General features: G+C 44.2%; 1 protein-coding gene across 5 annotated transcripts in view; it reads left to right on the forward strand.

The window, feature by feature from the left end:
- Positions 1-440: 440 nt before the first annotated feature.
- The window catches only part of LOC109757724 (uncharacterized), a 36,062-nt gene continuing 19,060 nt past the window's right edge, over positions 441-17,442 (forward strand). For 3 of the 5 annotated variants that reach the window (XM_020316554.4, XM_040387134.3, XM_040387133.3), the window contains exons 1-18: positions 459-915; positions 1,550-1,681; positions 2,202-2,273; positions 2,656-2,726; positions 2,803-2,902; positions 2,981-3,079; positions 3,376-3,502; positions 3,752-3,885; positions 3,967-4,026; positions 4,111-4,343; positions 7,505-7,934; positions 8,574-8,897; positions 9,014-9,619; positions 9,703-9,876; positions 12,989-13,219; positions 13,288-13,571; positions 13,660-13,938; positions 14,099-14,227. In XM_020316554.4, coding sequence (XP_020172143.1) covers positions 748-915; positions 1,550-1,681; positions 2,202-2,273; positions 2,656-2,726; positions 2,803-2,902; positions 2,981-3,079; positions 3,376-3,502; positions 3,752-3,885; positions 3,967-4,026; positions 4,111-4,343; positions 7,505-7,934; positions 8,574-8,897; positions 9,014-9,619; positions 9,703-9,876; positions 12,989-13,219; positions 13,288-13,571; positions 13,660-13,938; positions 14,099-14,227 — 3,653 coding nt within the window. In that variant the 5' untranslated portion in view covers positions 459-747. Of the gene's footprint in view, positions 916-1,549; positions 1,682-2,201; positions 2,274-2,655; positions 2,727-2,802; positions 2,903-2,980; positions 3,080-3,375; positions 3,503-3,751; positions 3,886-3,966; positions 4,027-4,110; positions 4,344-7,504; positions 7,935-8,573; positions 8,898-9,013; positions 9,620-9,702; positions 9,877-12,988; positions 13,220-13,287; positions 13,572-13,659; positions 13,939-14,098; positions 14,228-14,566; positions 14,727-17,442 lie in introns of those variants that run through there. The other 2 variants (XM_020316555.4, XM_020316552.4) reach the window with 2 other exon arrangements.

Genomic DNA, 17,442 nt, shown 5'->3' on the forward strand with positions numbered 1-17,442 from the left:
GGCGTAGATCTTTGATACGATCAGGATTCCGAACCTTTGGGATTAACACAACAATTGTTTCATTCCATCCCTCCGGTATACTGCCGCCACGCAACACATGTAACATCTCCTGTGTCACAACATCACCCACCGTACTCCAAAACCTCTTATAGAATATAGCTGGCATACCATCCGCACCAGGGGCCTTGAGGTCTCCCATTTCATCTAGAGCTCGTTTCACCTCCTCTGCTGTGTACTCTCTTCTCAACAAGTCATTCATTTGAGATGTCACTTTTGGTTCAACTGCTTGTAACGCCTGGTTAAAATTGAGGTCTGCCATAGGGGCAAACAGATTAAAAAATGATTAGTAATAAGGGCCTTCAAACCATCCTCTCCTTTCACCTCCACTCCATCTTCCCCAATGAGCTTTTCAATTCTGTTTTTTTTCTTTCTTTCTGGCCGATGCATAGTTGTGGATTAACCGCAGTTTATGGATAGGAAGAAGAATTTTGATTCGAAGACGTGCTCCCTAGCCTGCCGGCCTTCCCACCCGACCTCCCCTCTTTTCTGTTCGTCCCCCCTCCCCCTATCGCATCGTCTTTCTTCTCGCCTACTGGTTCCTTGCCTCCTCTGCCCCCATCCTTCTCTTCCCTCCGCCGCGTTCTCCCTTCCTCCTCTTACCCCGTATCCGCATCACGCGCCTCGCCGCCCTGTCGGTGCCTTACAAGCCGGTCCACCGTCAGAGGAGGAGGATTCGTGGAGGACAGGATGGAGGTGGGTGAGATGGACGACGTGCAGGCGGTGGGAGAGCAGGTCATCAGCAGCAGGGGCGGCTCCGTGCTCGGGAAGAAGACCATCCTCAAGAGTGACCACTTCCCCGGCTGCCAGAACAAGCGCCTCACCCCGCACATCGACGGCGCGCCCAATTACCGGCAGGTTACGTCTCAACCTCCTCTGAATTGTACGATTTCCTGGCCTCATTCCCCGAGTTTTCGAGAAAATCGTGCCAATTTGGGAGCGTGGTTGGTTGGCTCTGTTTTCTGAGCGACCCCCCCCCCCCCCCCCCCCCCCAAACAAAAAAAAAAAAACCCCAAAGGACCTGCTTTTTAGCGTTGTCATGCTTTCTTAGCTGTCTGTTTGTTACGTACGTATCTCAGCACAATGTAGGCTTTGAGTTTCAAACAGTGTTTTTGTGCTTTTGGGTGTTAACTGCTGTGCCTTCGTACAAAATGCATTTGTAAATGTACCTCTGAGTTTTGCAATAATCTAGCTTCCTTTTTGACGGGATTCTGTGAATTCAACGTGATGCCTAGGTTTTCAGCATCCTTCAAATCTATTCCATATGTCCGGTCTTGATGTTTTACAAAGGTGTCATGTCATCTACTCCCTCCGTTCCTAAATATTTGTCTTTCTAGAGATTTCAAATGGTCACCACATACGGATGTATATAGACATATTTTAGAGTGTAGATTCACTCATTTTGTTCCGTATGTAGTCACCATTTGAAACCTCTAGAAAGACAAATATTTAGGAACGGAGGGAGTACTCATTATCACCGTTTTTTTTTCAGGCAGGATCACTGCGTGTTCACGGTGTTGCAATGCCGACAATGGAAGGAATTGTGAATGTGCTAAATCACATTGGGGCACAAAAGAAGGGAAAGCAAACCCGAGTTCTATGGCATAGTCTTCGGGAGGAACCAGTAAGATAGCTAATTACCATATTAGAGTCTTTGTGCAAAATATGCAAAACACAATGCTTATCACTTTGAAAACTATGGAAATTTACAATGAGCAAATAATGGATGCTCAGCTGACCAGAATATCAAGTTGCAACTCTCACTGAATAGATGCAAATAAATAGAGAGTGGCAGGGAAGTGGTCTTTCCACGAACATTAAACATGTTATCTAATGTCTATACATATGATAGAAGCTAATTTTCTGTTATATGTTTAATATCTATACAAAATCTATATGTTCCATTAATCATGTCTCTATAGAGGCCTTTGACTTCAATTTTTTGGTTTATCTGAGACACATGTCTAAACCATATGTACTTTTCAAAATTTGTTGTGGTTTTAGCAGCATTTTGCTTAAATTTGAAATTTCAGTGGAGTGTCTCTTGAACAGGTTATATTATATACCATGTATGCTCTAACTCATATGTTATGTCTTTTGTTATCACATCTAGTAATATGTGTTTTTCCACTAATATTACACAGGTTATCTATATCAATGGTCGCCCTTTTGTTCTACGAGATGCCGAAAGACCCTTCTCAAACCTTGAATATACGGTTTGCTTCGACACCTGACTTTGATAATTATTTTGCGTGCATTTTCTGATAATTTATGGTTTACCAAATTTACTGTTATGTTACAATCTCATTAATGTCTTATATTGGAGATAGTTGTCCTGGTAAACTTCCACAGTGGAAGTTATGACACAAATGTCCTTATACCAATGCTATTGCTTTGTTTAAAGAGATTGTGACGTTTTGGTGCAGAGGTGTTAACTATAGCTTCTTAGGGATTCCTGTCGATTTGGGTATTTCCAGTTACATGTAGGCTATACAGTTGAGCCATCCCATCGAAGATACCTTGTTGATGTCCATATAGCTTCCATTTTATTTTCCTTCTAACTAATATTAATCCTTGACTTTTGCTAATATAATATAGGGAATCAACCGGGAGAGAGTCGAGCAGATGGAGTTTCGTTTGAAAGAAGATATTCTTCAGGAAGCTTCAAGGTACATTACTAGCAAGATAAACTACTTCCCTGTTTACTTCGAGCAGATTTTTATAATGCAATATTTGATGGTGCAGATATGGGAATAAGATCCTAGTTACTGATGAGCTGCCGAATGGTCAGATGGTGGACCAGTGGGAGTCAGTGATATCTGATACAGTTAAGACTCCACTTGAGGTAACTCCATGGTTGATGATTTAGAACATGCCTCTTACCTCTCCTTGGTATTTTTGAGAAAACTTAATTCATCTGCAGGTCTATGAGGAGTTACAACATCAAGGATACCTTGTTGATTACGAGCGTGTTCCTATAACTGATGAAAAAGCTCCGAAGGAAGGGGATTTTGATAACCTGGTTAGTTTTATGTGCCGCCGTTAGGTTCTCCACCTAACTTCTCGTCCCAATGTCTGCACTATATTTGCTGTAAAATTGAACCTTCACTCGTCCAGGTTGCCTGTCTACCACGAGATCTGTGTGTTAGTCACACTATTTCTATATGCTTTAACTTTCAACTATTTTGACACAGTTAGTAGGAAACACATTTAGCAGGGATTGCATTCTCTGCAGACAATCAGCTATTGCAATAATAAAAATACTGAGATTGGAAAGTATGTTACATAGAATTAAATTTCCTTTGATGTGTCTAACAGGTACATCGAATCTCTCAAGTTGATATGGAGACTGAAATTGTATTTAATTGTCAAATGGGGAGGGGACGGACTACTACCGGCATGGTCATATCTACGTTGGTTTACCTAAATCGGATAGGAGCTTCAGGTGAGCACCGTTGTTACCAGTTTGTTATATAGAACTAGTCAAGAAATATAATGCTCCACGTGCACAATTATATGATTGTCAAGTGTTTTGAATTTTCACGAGATTATTTAGTATTTATATACTGATGGCAACTGAAAGCCTGCTTGATGCATACTTGTCTGACTATATGGTTATCACATTATGCGCTTATAGTTTACGCCTATACTTGGATTTTCAGATATTTAACGTGTGCGGTGCTTTCTGCTGCAGGTATCCCAAGGACAAGTTCAATTGGGAAGGTTTTCTATGCTGGAAATGATGTAGATGACTACAGTCCTAGCTCAGAAGAAGCAATTCTCAGAGGAGAATATGCTGTCATTAGGAGCTTAGTCCGAGTTCTGGAGGCAATAATCTGAATATGTTAAACTGTTCTCCTTTTAACTTAGTTTCTCTCAGTAGTGACTTTGTGTCTGATATTTATGCAGGGTGGTGTTGAAGGCAAAAGACAGGTGGACAAAGTTATTGACAAATGTGACTCTATGCAGGTATGCCGTTTTATGTCCTGATAACTCAATTCAAGCAACCTTATCAAATTGTTTCATGTTTGTGCTTGCTGTCCTTGTGAACAGAACCTGAGAGAAGCTATTGCAACCTACCGCAATAGCACTCTTCGGCAACCTGATGAGATGAAACGGGAGGCATCACTTTCCTTCTTTGTGGAGTACTTGGAACGTTATTACTTCCTCATATGTTTTGCTGTCTATGTACATTCGGTGAGCTCTGCTCACCAAGCAACATCTTCAGGAGTTAATTTTTCTGATTGGATGAGAGCAAGACCTGAACTGTACAGCATTCTTCGAAGGTGAGCCATGGTACTTTCGCATACGAATGCCAACAGTTCATAGCTTGTAAGAGTGTATCTGGCCCAAACTTTGTTTCCTTTGAGACACAAGACAAGTCTTAATTTTTTACCCTCCTTGTTGTTCCACTTCATTGAATAGTAGGCTGAATGTGGATATTCAAAGAACTGCTATCTGCTTACTTTAGTGCATTTTTTCTTTGTAATTGTTTTCTTTTGTAGTTTATTTGGAATGATTGCTAGGTTGCGCTGACATTTCTACTAGGCAGTCCCCATGTTCAAGACATTGGTGCTTGAGTGTCGAGTCATGTAGCAACTATGTCTCCTATCAAACAGTTAATGCCATGTCAGTTTACATGCATTTTTTCCTCAAGTTATTGTCTTGCTATAAGAATGAATGCCAATGGTTAATTGGCATCAATTAAGAATGAAGGCCAGACACTCAAGTTTAATAACTGAACACAGCTCCATCACCCTGCTATATTTAATGAGTTTTATGCAGCATTGCCATTTTGAATAAATACATAACTACAACTTGTTGAATTTTGGTAACCCAGTTTGTGATTTACATCAAGTGAAATTTGTTAGGAAATATGCAACTGATATTATTGAGAGGCCAAAGCCAGCAGGCCCACCAGCGGCCTAAGCAAGCCGATCTAGCACGGGCCTGGAGAATAGCACGCACGCCTGCCGATCTAACGATTTAGCAGGCACGCACACACAACATGGATCACGGGACCCTGACGCAGTCAACGCACGCAAGCCTGCGGTGGTGGAGCACGGAAACCGGCAGCCGGCGGCCAATCTTGGGCGGGAACCAGGCGCCGCGGACGACAGCCTGGGCGGGAACAGGTGGCCGGCGGCCAAATTTGGAGGAGAGCCGGCGATCTCAGCGGCACACGATCTGGACGAAGCCTGCGGTGGAACCGGAAGCCGGCGGCTGATCTTGGGGGAACCGGGCGCCGCGGACGGCAGCCTGGGCGGGAACCGGTGCCAGCGGCCAAACTTCGACGAGAGCTGGCGATCTTTGAGCTGGGCGGCGCACGATCTGGACGTGCAGGGAAGCCGTGAAGAATCCACAGACCGGTAACTTGGGTCTGCTGGCGTTGACGAGACAGGAGCAGCAGCTGGTGGGGAGAGAAGGAGCGGATAGCCGGGAGAGGAGAGCACCGGCGTCCAACGGGGAAGGGAGGTGCAGCAGCGGCCGGTGAAGAAAACAATGGCGGCGCAAAATTGGATCGAGAGCACGAGTTGCGCGTGCGGGAAAAAACCCTAAGCTCTAATACCATGTTAGGAAATATGCAACTGATATTATTGAGAGGCCAAAGCCAGCATATATACACATACATGAGGATGCCAAAAGGCTACAAGAGGATGCCAAGAGACTAGAATGCAAAAGGTCAAAAGACATCGCTAATATAACTCTAACAAAATTAATAGGTACAGGTAAAAAGGTTAACATCTTGTACACCCTTCTGGCATTTCACAGATGCTTTGTTATATCCCCACCTTCCCACTCATTCTCGCAGCTTCTCCCGTGTAAGTCATATGATATCTTAAACACACTAATGTCTGCCAAACACCATATTGATCTAACTCGAGACATAAATCCTAGCAAGAATGTTAGAGGAAAAAACAAACTAGTATATACTCCCTCCGTCCCATAATGTAAGATGTTCTTGTATCCACAAGGGTGACCATCAGACCACAGGCGCGATTTGTATTTTGCAGCTCAGTAATTCTTTAGGTCATGACATGTACTCCCTCTGTCCGAAAAAGCTTGTCCCAAGCTTGTCCCTCAAATGGATGTATCTAGCACTAGATACATCCATTTGAGGGACAAGGTTTTTCAGACGGAGGGAGTATCTGAATAATTACCACAACTGTAATTTGCCATTCAAATTCTGTGCTTCTTTAGTCCATGGCCTATATTTGAAGAATTATCTTTATTGTCAGAATTAAATGGAACTATTTAGTTTCTTACCAGGGCTTGGAATTACTAAACGGTAACTGCTTGGTTAACTGGTTTCTCCAGTTTCCATGTAGATTACCTACCCCAGCCCACCACCAATCTGCCGCAATTGCATGCATGATTGGCGCCACATTCCTTGATGGTTATATTCTACTTATCAAAGTGTTAAAATAAAATGAAATGTGCTAATTCAATTCTGGTCCAGTTTTGTGCTAAAAAAATGAACTGTTGGTTTTGTTGCAAAAACCGAAACGGGTCAGGTTCCAGCTTTCAGCATAAAATTGTAATCATAATTGTTCCAAATATCGGCTAGTTAATCGGCATCTCGGTCAGTTAGTCACTACTTGGTGGGTCATCGAATAGCTGATTAACTGATTTATCGGCCGATTAACTAATTTATCAGTGATTAACTGGAAAATTCGCCTATTTATCTCTACTGAGCACGCGACCAATATGGTACCAGTTACCGATATCCTGAACACTGGATCATATATCAATATGATCCATTATAACGTTACATTAGTGATCATCCCCAGCTCACTGATAATAAATTAATAATTTAGGGCCCGTAGCCGCTTCTGTAACATCTTTGCACTTCAGTTTAAGAGCATTTCAGAATTCCATAGGAGCATTCATTGCAGTTAGCCCTAGCTCACAATGCAACTTTTGTGTTTTGTTCACATGGGTCATTACTAATGTGACATAGAAGGAAGAACAAACAAGTCTATATTGCCATGATAAACTATCCGCATGCCGCCAATCTGTGTACTTTATCTCTCACTGTAAAACACTAGTCAATGTGTACGTGCAATGCACGTTAATTTAGAAGTATATTAAGTGCATGCGGATATTAAGTAGGATATTATTTGCATGTTATTATGTGATTAGCACTATATTTGACATGAAATTAACTGTACGCTAAATGTGTTGAGCACTTGACATTGAAGCACTCTAGGTCGTTGGATTGACATGATTTGATGGCCGAGATTAATTGGATCTGCCCCTTTGGGTCTTTTTATATTGGTATAGATTAGTAAGGACGCTTTCTGTTGCACAGTTAATACTCGAGAACACCATATTAAAAATACTATTTATAATAGTACCAGCAAAAAGTGTTTAATTTTCTGTTTATGGGTTCTTGTTGCATTATTTGACATAACCTGAAAGTCATTTCATATTTCAATATATTCAGGCTGCTGAGGAGAGATCCAATGGGCGCTCTTGGTTATTCAAGCTCAAAACCCACTCTTCCAAAAATTATTGAATCTGCTGATGGGCGCCCACATGAGATGGATGTTGTTGCTGCCATGAGGAATGGAGAAGTTCTTGGACGTCAAACTGTTTTAAAAAGTGATCACTGTCCAGGGTGTCACAATCTTAATTTGCCTGAAAGAGTTGAGGGTGCACCTAATTTCCGGGAAATTCCGGGGTTTTCAGTCTATGGTGTTGCAAATCCTACTGTTGATGGCATTCGGGCTGTTATTCAGCGAGTTAGTACAAGCAAGGGAAATCGGCCGATACTCTGGCATAATATGAGAGAAGAGCCCGTCATTTATATACATGGAAAGCCTTTTGTGCTACGAGAAGTAGAAAGACCGTACAAGAATATGCTGGAGTACACGGTATGTTCCATTTCCAGTTGCCTCTATGGATTTATGGCAGATAGTTGGTGCTATGATTTTTAGTGTTAGTATAAACAAAATAACTTCATATGACAATTTTATATGCAATTTCCATGCATTGCTTCTCCAACTTCATTTTCTCTCTCTGAATAGTAACGTGCACTAACCGCACAAGTTATAGCACTTAACGTGATGATTAATTTGAATCCACAACTAAGTTACCTTTATTTCTGCATATGCTTTTGTACGAGTACTGAGGTTGAAGGTGCTGTCGGGTGTCCAAAGGCCTTGTGCTGATACTATTTGTCTGAAAAAAAATCTGCTCATTTATTCAGACCATTAAAATGTGAACTTGTCAATTATAATGTCTAAACATGTTCAGTACTTGAATAAACTACTTGTTGTGGCTTGTGGGGCTTGGTTCACATTGGGTTGATCAGCTCTCACATCTTGCATAGCCTTCTCTAGGCTGACCTGTCCCTCAAGACTCAGACTGTATCTCAGCATTCTAATCACACCTAAACTAATTATTAGTCTAGTATAGTAACATTTTCATTGAATGTGATATGTGATATGCTATCCTGTACTTTCCGTGAGGAACATTTAGTGGTCTAAATCAGATAAATGCACTGATATCAGGGGATCGGTCGTGATAGAGTTGAGCGTATGGAAGCTCGGTTGAAGGAGGATATTTTACGAGAAGCAGAACGGTATGATGGGGCAATAATGGTTATTCATGAAACCGACAATGGTGAGATCTTTGATGCATGGGAAAATGTCAATAATGAAGCTGTTCTGACTCCACTGGAGGTATACAAATGTTTGGACTCTGAAGGCCTTCCAATCAAATATGCACGAGTGCCCATTACCGATGGTAAGGCCCCCAAAAGTTCAGATTTTGATACGGTAGCCTTTAATGTCGCAGCTGCTTGCAAGGATGCTGCTCTTGTATTCAACTGCCAGGTACTACAACTTATCTCTTTTCTGGGCAAGAATTCTATACTTGTTGTTTGAGAAAAGTATTGGCTCTTCATATCATAGGCTTCAAAACCTTAGATTTTAACATTGTGGTCTTATAGATGGGCAGGGGCAGAACAACTACTGGCACTGTGATTGCTTGCCTGCTCAGACTTCGAATCAATCACGGCAGACCTATTGGAATGCCAGCCATCCAAAATAATCATGAAGATACAATTGATGCCGATTACTCAAGCGGAGAAGAAACAATGGACCACAATGGTCACTTGAATTCAGAATCATGGAAACCTCACACTTTGACAGAGCTACACCCTAGATTTGACATTAATGACATCCTTCTGTTGCGAAAGATTACAAGGCTATTTGACAATGGGATTGAGTGTAGACAGATTTTAGATACTGTTATTGACAAGTGTTCAGCTTTGCAGAACATCCGCCAAGCTGTTTTGCAATACACAAAGGTGATTAGTCAACAAAATATGGAGCCAAGAGTTAGGAGAGTCGCATTAAATCGTGGTGCTGAATATTTGGAGAGGTACCTGAAATTAATTGCATTCTCGGCATACCTCGGGAGTGAAGCATTTGATGGTTTCTGCGGGCAAGGAGAAACAAAGATCTCATTTAAAAATTGGCTGCAACAGCGTCCGGAGATCCAAACCATGAAATGGAGCATAAGACTGCGACCTGGGCGTTTTTTCACTGTACCTGTAAATATCTTTCTCTTCTCTCCAAAGCTTCATTTGGGCACTTTGGAGGCATGATGTTACTAAAAACTATTTGCCATCTGCAGGATGAGCATAAAGCAACATGTCAACCTCTGCAAAGTGATGTAACGATGGAAGCCATCGTGAAAGCCCGTAATGGTTCTGTTCTGGGAAAGGGATCCATACTCAAAATGTATTTTTTTCCTGGGCAGAGAAGGTCAAGCAGCATGAACTTCCGTGGTACACCACATGTTATCAAGGTATCTAACTGTGCAACTAACCAATGTGAACTCCATATTTGCTCGCTAGATGTATATACAGTTCTATCATTATTATCCTTATTTATTTCTGTGAGTTAAACCTTCTATGTTATTCAAACATTCTGACCCATAAGGGTAGCTAAACTTAGTGTAAGAATTCAGGCTTCTATTGTAAAATTTATCTTACTAGTTCACACCATGTGCAGTGCTCTATTAGGACCGCAAACCCTTTTGTTTTTTAGGAATCACCGGTGGGGTGGGGATTGAGACTAGAGTTTCCCCACCTGAATATACTACTCAAAGTGGATCTGAAATACAAAAAGAGTGTTACATAGGCACATGAAATTACAGACTTGAGGAGATAGTGAGCTGGGGCTGAACACAGCAGTGCTATTTTCTGAAGCTGAGGTTTATATGTAGTACATAGGCAAGTCGGTTGCTAAACCAACAATGCAGCTCTAGCAGCTACCAGTACAGGCAAGTCTAATTGACCACCTAGATGTCAGCATTCATACTGTCTTACAGACTAAGAAAGGCTAAGCCGACTTATACTATACTAGCTAATAAAGTAGAAGGCACAAGTGATGCACCGGGTTATGGCTAGTGTGCCTGATCTTCACGAACTGGAGGTGGAGTAGGGAAGAACATGAAGACCTCAGGAACTAAGGTGAAATGACAAGCAATCACAAGGGGAACATAAGATCCTCTAGCCAACACACACATTATATAACCAAAATCTACACAAAGAGGTCCAATTGATCCAACAACTCCAAAGGAAACAGGTAAGACAAGAGTAGATAGTTCGTCTCAAATCCTAAGAGAACGGGGTCTTGTGCTTCATGGAAGCCTTCACCTGGAGGTGGTCTTTAACTCCTCGGAGTCTTCTCCACCAGGGAGGTCTTGATTCCACTAGGGGAGGATAGATGAGCAAAGCTCTCTCAATTTTTTAGTTTATGCTTTGCTAACCCTAGATCTAAAGAGACGGTCTGGGGGCTTGCCCTATTGCTCTCGGTCTGGCCAGGACGCGGTAAATTGAGGTAGCCACATCGTCTCTGCTAGGAGGAACACCCACATGTAGTTGGTGCAGTCATCAACCAACTGCAAGAAATAGTGACAGCCACGTGGGTTGCGTTGGTCTTTATATGTCACCATTGACAAGGTCGAGGCATCCTCAACCGTGAATTTTGCCTTCTTGGGGGAAGGAGTTTGCTGGTGTTTATGGTGATGTAAACATCGTAGAGTTGGTCCACATGCTCGAGCTTCGGCAACACACGCACCATCTTGTCGCGAGACATGTGCCGCGATGCGTTGAAGCAGTCGTGGCGTGCAGCAAGACACACATGATGAGCGACGTTGAAGCTCACCACATGTGGCGGGTGCAGTCATCAACCAACAACAAGAAATAGTGATGACCCATGGGTTGTGGGCATGAGTGTTTCAGACACGTGTCACCATGCAGAGGTCAAGTTGCCCTTCAGCCGTGAAGTTCGCCCTCTTAGCGAAAGGTGTTCGTCGATGCTTGGTGGTGATGCAGGCATCGCAGAGTTGGTCATCCTCAAGCTCCCAAGTGCCATCTTGTGGTGAGACATGGGCCTTAGTGTCGCGAAGGAGTTGCAGCGTGCAACGAGGTACACATGGTAAGCGATGTTGAAGTGCACCACATATAGCCGGTTGTGTATGTGTGGCACCATGACAAGGTGATGCTTCTCCGTGTCTTAGATGCAAGGGATTCCTTGGTTGATGTGGATGGCGGCGCCATTCTCGTCCAGCTTCCCCAAGCTCATGATGTTGTTGCGGAGCAGAGGAATGTAGTAGACACCCATTAAGACTTTGTGCGCGCCCAACTTGTCAATGAAAGCGACCGAGCTGCAGCCTTGGACGCTCACAACCAAGCCATCCCCGAACGTGACGGAGCCAACCGCAGAGTGATCGAGCTTGGAGAAGACCTCCCGTGGCCTGTCATGTGATTGGTTGGCTCTATATTGAGGTACCACCCCTCCAGATGCTCGATCGTCCGTAGTTTCGAGGAATGCCTTTGCCCGTGGCCCTTCCTGTTGCATGCCCTCGTCGTCCTCATGGGCTTGGGTGAGGTGTGCCCTTGCCTTACCTGGATTTGCGGCAGTCCTTTGCCCAATGCTCAAGGCGCTGTAGTTGCGGCATCTCTCATGCTCGTCATCCTAGGTGCCCTCTTGGCAGCGGGCATGTTGCTTATTTTCTTTTGCACGCCATGGGGCATCACCACCCACTGCTCGGCTTAGGGAGTCCCGGAGGTTCCCTCTCCGCCCTGCCTTTCCTTCATCCGGGTGAGCCACTGCTCCTTAGTGAAGTAGAGGTGTAGAGTTTGCCGCTAAACATGATTGGCTGATCTAACTCGGGTGACGGCTAGTTGTAATTAATATCCCTCGTAATCTACGCATCCTCTCGTTTGACTCTCTCATGCAACTCGGGTGAAGTAAAAGGTTGTATGCATGCTTGGTGGAGAAGGCTACTAGTTTTGCTAATAGCCATCACTTGTGTTAATGCTACTTCCACTTTCTGAGAAGAATTCCCTAAAAGTTATGTTCATTTCTGCCATAGGTCTTGGCAACAACGTAACTTGAACTTCTATAACTATAACTATAACAGACCCCTTAAGACAATGCTTTTTTTTTTTGCGCATATTGCTTATGTTGGAATCACCATATTTCAAATGATAGTCAGTGTCACTAATAAGTCGAGTCACTTATTTTGGGACGGAGGGAGTAATACTAATAATGATGGCTATACATCATCTGTCTCGTTTGGTCAATATAGAACAACAACAATAACAACAAAGCCTTTCAGTCCCGAACAAGTTGGGGTAGGCTAGAAATGGAACCCATAAGATTTCGAAACCAAGTCATGGTTCTGGCATGTGGATAGCTAACTTCCACGCACCCTTGTCCATGGCTAGTTCTTTGGTGATATTCTAGTCCTTCAGATCTCTCTTTATGGACTCCTCGCATGTCAAGTTGGGTCTACCCCGACCTCTCTTTACATTATCAGCACGCTTTATTTGTTCGCTAAGTTCATTTTAGAAATATATGGCTACTTATATTCTAAAAATACTGAATTTTAACCATGTCAACCTCAGGTGGATGGATACCCTGTGTATAGCATGGCAACACCAACTGTTGATGGAGCTAGAGAAGTTCTGTCGTATTTGGGCTGTAAGGATACAACTGGAAGAGACATTATTCAGAAGGTGGTCATCACGGATCTTAGGGAGGAAGTGGTAGTTTACATCAAGGGAACACCGTTTGTTTTGAGAGAATTAGATCAACCTGTTGATACACTGAAGCATGTGGGCATAAGTGGCCCAATGGTGAGTAGCTCCTCCAATATTCGCCCGTTCGTTTTCTTTTGGCAATCCTTAAATTCTATCGTATGCAGGTAGAGAACATAGAGGCAAGGCTGAAGGAGGATATACTTTCTGAAGTTAAACAGCTAGAAGGTCGGCTGCTTCTGCATCAAGAAGAATTTAACACAGCCACAAATCAATGCAGTGTATTAGGTTATTGGGAGCACATAGATCTGGAGGACGTAATGACACCGGCTGAAGTGTACAGCACATTGAGGGATCAGGGGTATTGTATTGACTACAAAAGGATACCTCTGACCAGGGAAAGAGAAGCATTAGCTGCTGATGTTGATTCAATACAGTCATCAATCAATGAGTATGTACCCTTATCCAAAAATTCATATAACTTGATGACTTCTGTTGCTCAACCGCGGGACATAAGAATCACTATTGCTTCTTTACAGATCTTCTAGGTACTATCTCTTTATTTCACACACGGGATATGGTGGTGTTGCTTATGCAATGGCCATTACATGCCTGAGACTTGGTGCAGATGCAAAGTTTGTCATGGAACAAACAGCAGAAACACACTTCGTATCAAGTTCTCTTACAAAAAGTGTATCTGTGAAAACCTTCACTGACATAGCCCTCAGGCAGGGGGACTACCGTGACATACTAAACCTTACTAGAGCACTGATACATGGTCCTAAAAGCAAAGAAGAGGTTGACAAAGTTATTGACAGGTATTATAGCATAAGATGTGGCGTTTACTTAAGCTACGCTTCAATATGAATTTTTTAAATTGTAGTTGTGCAGTACCTGGAAAGTTACTAAGTTAGCAGTTGATGTACCCCATGTTATGATGGCTCAGCATTTTTTTAAGTACTGATATCTCCTATGAAGATGTGTTGGTGCTGGGGATTTGCGGGAGGATATTTTGCAATACAGGAAGGCATTGCGAGATTGTTCACATGATGATGATGATGATGAGGCACGGTCATATCTCATGGATATGGGGACTAAAGCTTTGAGGTATGTATAATTTGATTTAACTCGAGGGGTTTTCTGTCACATGACACTCTTTTATTCCTAACATCTTAAGTTCTTCATACTTGATATAATATATTCAAGACGAAGTGCATGCTTTTGTTTTATCTGATTATAAAAAATATATTAACTTACCTCACATCACTGAAGTTTATTTTTGAGCGTCACTAAACATCAGTAAAGTATTATTTCATAGGTATTATCGCTTGGTATAGCATTGACAGTACATGTATTCCATTTTGCTCTGTGGATACCTTAAGGAAGCGTAATAGGACATTGAGTGTTTCCTTACTTTGTGACACTTGACATTGCTATTAAAATTAGGAAAAAATGGTCCATACAACAATGAAGCAACTAATTTTAGAAATGCCACTGAGAACACCCAATTGACTGCCATGTGAAACAGTGGTTGTTTACAATTTGCAACATATCACTGGCAAGATCAAGGAGGTTCTATTCAGGTACAAATGGTCATTTATGTTAGACAAGGTACAAATGATTTTTCTTCTAAGAATAAGTACAAGAAATCATTTTCCTTCAAAAGAGAACCATTGAATTGATGATTTATTTTGTTTGTAAATGACACTGTTGCGGTTAGTGATACACCAATACACTATACAAGGGCTTGCACTTTAGAGTGGAATATATTTTCGAATTTGCCGCCACACGGTGCTCCTATGTGCCAAGAGTATTGCCATTAGATATCCACTAGCAACATTTTACCTTCTGTACTAATTGGGCTAGTGGCAACAAGCTTAGTTGACTATCCATGGCTGGAGTCACCTGACGCGTTTGGCATTAGAAAAATGCTTTGGTGCTATTTTTGAAATAATGCAAGTGATCATTTGCACTCATGCCAAACCTTATGGCCTTGAGAGTGAAGAGAACTCGTTTTGAAGGCAAGAGTGAGCGCATGAGACCAAACCTTACCCTCCCTCCCACGTTGGCCACTCTGTTGCTGATGTCCACCTCCCGCCGACCGCCACTTTGGCCCTGAGGGTCACTCCCCTTCCCAAACCCCACTTCCGAGCTCCCCTTTATGTAGCCATGGACCACTTGTCCAGCGGTAGCCCTGAACAACAGCGCGTCCATGAGGATCGTTGGGGCGGCAGCTTGGACTCGTCTAATGAAGATTCGCGGCGCTCGTAGCACGGTGTCGTTAACGGGAAGGCCATGGCGCTGGAGGTTGCCGAGTCTCAGTGTGCGTGTTAGGGCCCTCGCTCGGAGGGTCACGTGGTGGACTCTGACAATGGCTTTGATGAGTTGGATGACCCAAACGAGGATGAAGACATGGGTGTGGAGCAGCCCAAGAGCAAGCGTTGAGATGGTGGTCGTCGCGGTAGCAAGTGCAGGTTGGCGGTGACGAGTGAAGGTCGCCACCCCGCCTTTGATAGACCGTGCCTGCTCTATATGGACCCTAACCACTGCATCGCCGACTGTACGACAAAGCCGACATGGCAGTTTTTTGGCTCATCGGCTGGTGTCTGCATGCAACTAGGATCACCAGGGAGGACTTCTACGTGGTGCAATCGGATGATCTGTCATTGGCGGGCTGTTTGAGCCCGTCATGCCGCTGAACATCAAGACCCATGTCGTCTCGCTGTTTATCCATGTGGCCCAGATGGTTGATTACCGTTGTTCGCCGCATGCAGATTTGGGAGGCGTTAGCAATGGCGATGTGCATGCGGTCAGACTTTGGTTGGTCACGAGGTGCTTCAAGTACACGCTAGGGAGACTGGATTCGCTGTCGTCGACCTGCGGCGGCGTTGCCTTCGCTCCGGGCACCTCCAATGATTGATTAGGCTAGTCCTGGTTGAGATAGGTGGCGTCATGGAAGATATCGCCGCCTCCGCCAGTGGACTCGACCTCAGTAAAAAAGGGAAAAGGCCGAAGGAAGTGGGGTAGGGGAAAGTGGCGGGGAAAGGGGTACTACAAGCTCGCCACGTCCGCAGGGGATGCTGTGGGGACCCTAGAAGGACCACACGCTGATCCCTGCCATTGCGGGGTCGGAGGTGCCTAGCACGCAGGTCGATCCTGCCATTGCCCTGGTCATGCTGGTTGCTCGCTCCATCGTGCACACGTATCCCTGCTTGTTTGGGGACCGTTGGTGGTTGACTTGTGTCTATGGGCTGCAGGAGGATGAGGACATGATCGCTTTGCTTGATGAGATGCGAGTTGCTAGCCATCCGGCCAGGCCTTTTGGTTGTCAGCTGAGACTTTAACATGATCTACCGCAACAAGACGAGCAATGACAACCTCCACCCTGCCTTGATTGGAAGATTCCATCACTTCCTAAATGAATGTGAGCTCAAAGAACTGGTTGATGCTACACGGGGTCCAACGAGCATGCTGCTCCCACTTTGGTAAAGCTTGACTGCGTGTATTGCATGGTGGATTGGGAGGAGCTGCACCCCAGCCGCTCGCTTCGTTGTCGCTTCGTTGTCTCTCCACTGTTATCTCTGACCACTGTTCCATTCTCTTGGACTTAGGGTAGTGGTTATTCAAGTTGGCGGAGGCAGGCCGCCCTCGTCCAGAGGGACTATTAGTCAGGTCATCTGCAGTGTCAAATGTGATTCTGCTTAGCTTTCTCAGATAAGGAGGGGACAACAAGTTTGCTGCTAACGGTTCATGGTAAAACCATTAATGGTGCGCCGTCCGCCCCCTCGGATTCTATGACCTTTGGCTCTAGCTTTGAAGATCCTAGGCTATTGGTATCCTGAGGTGAGCATGTCGCTAGCTGAGCCCTTGGCTAGTGACTGTGCTTTGCTTAATGAGGTCATGTTAGTGGGACCACACTTCCGCCTGTCTTTGCCATGCAGTCAGGATTTGATTTGTTAAATAATCTATCCTTCGGTGCGGCTATGGGTGAGGCTGAGGCCCATGCCTCCGTTCATGTAGGTGTCATTAACCAGGGGGTCGTTGCTGGTGGGCCTAGGTCTACAGATCGATGATTGCCTGAGGTCCACCTCGAATGCACAATATGAGGCCGCTTGCGGCCCTGGTTCTGTGGGACGGGACAGCGCCATCCCAGGGTAGTGCAGGCTCTGGTCGTTTACTCCATGTGAGCCCTGCGCGAGGCTCAACAACCCATCTTGCCCTCGCCTGACGTACAAAGGAAAAGGAAGAGCAGAGCTGATCGATGCTACCCCCTCTCAAAAGAGTTCTCATATCGCTAATCAGCAGATGGCTGGGCCGCTAGG

This window comes from Aegilops tauschii, chromosome 4 (genome assembly GCF_002575655.3).
Source record: "Aegilops tauschii subsp. strangulata cultivar AL8/78 chromosome 4, Aet v6.0, whole genome shotgun sequence".
Lineage (NCBI taxonomy): Eukaryota > Viridiplantae > Streptophyta > Magnoliopsida > Poales > Poaceae > Aegilops > Aegilops tauschii.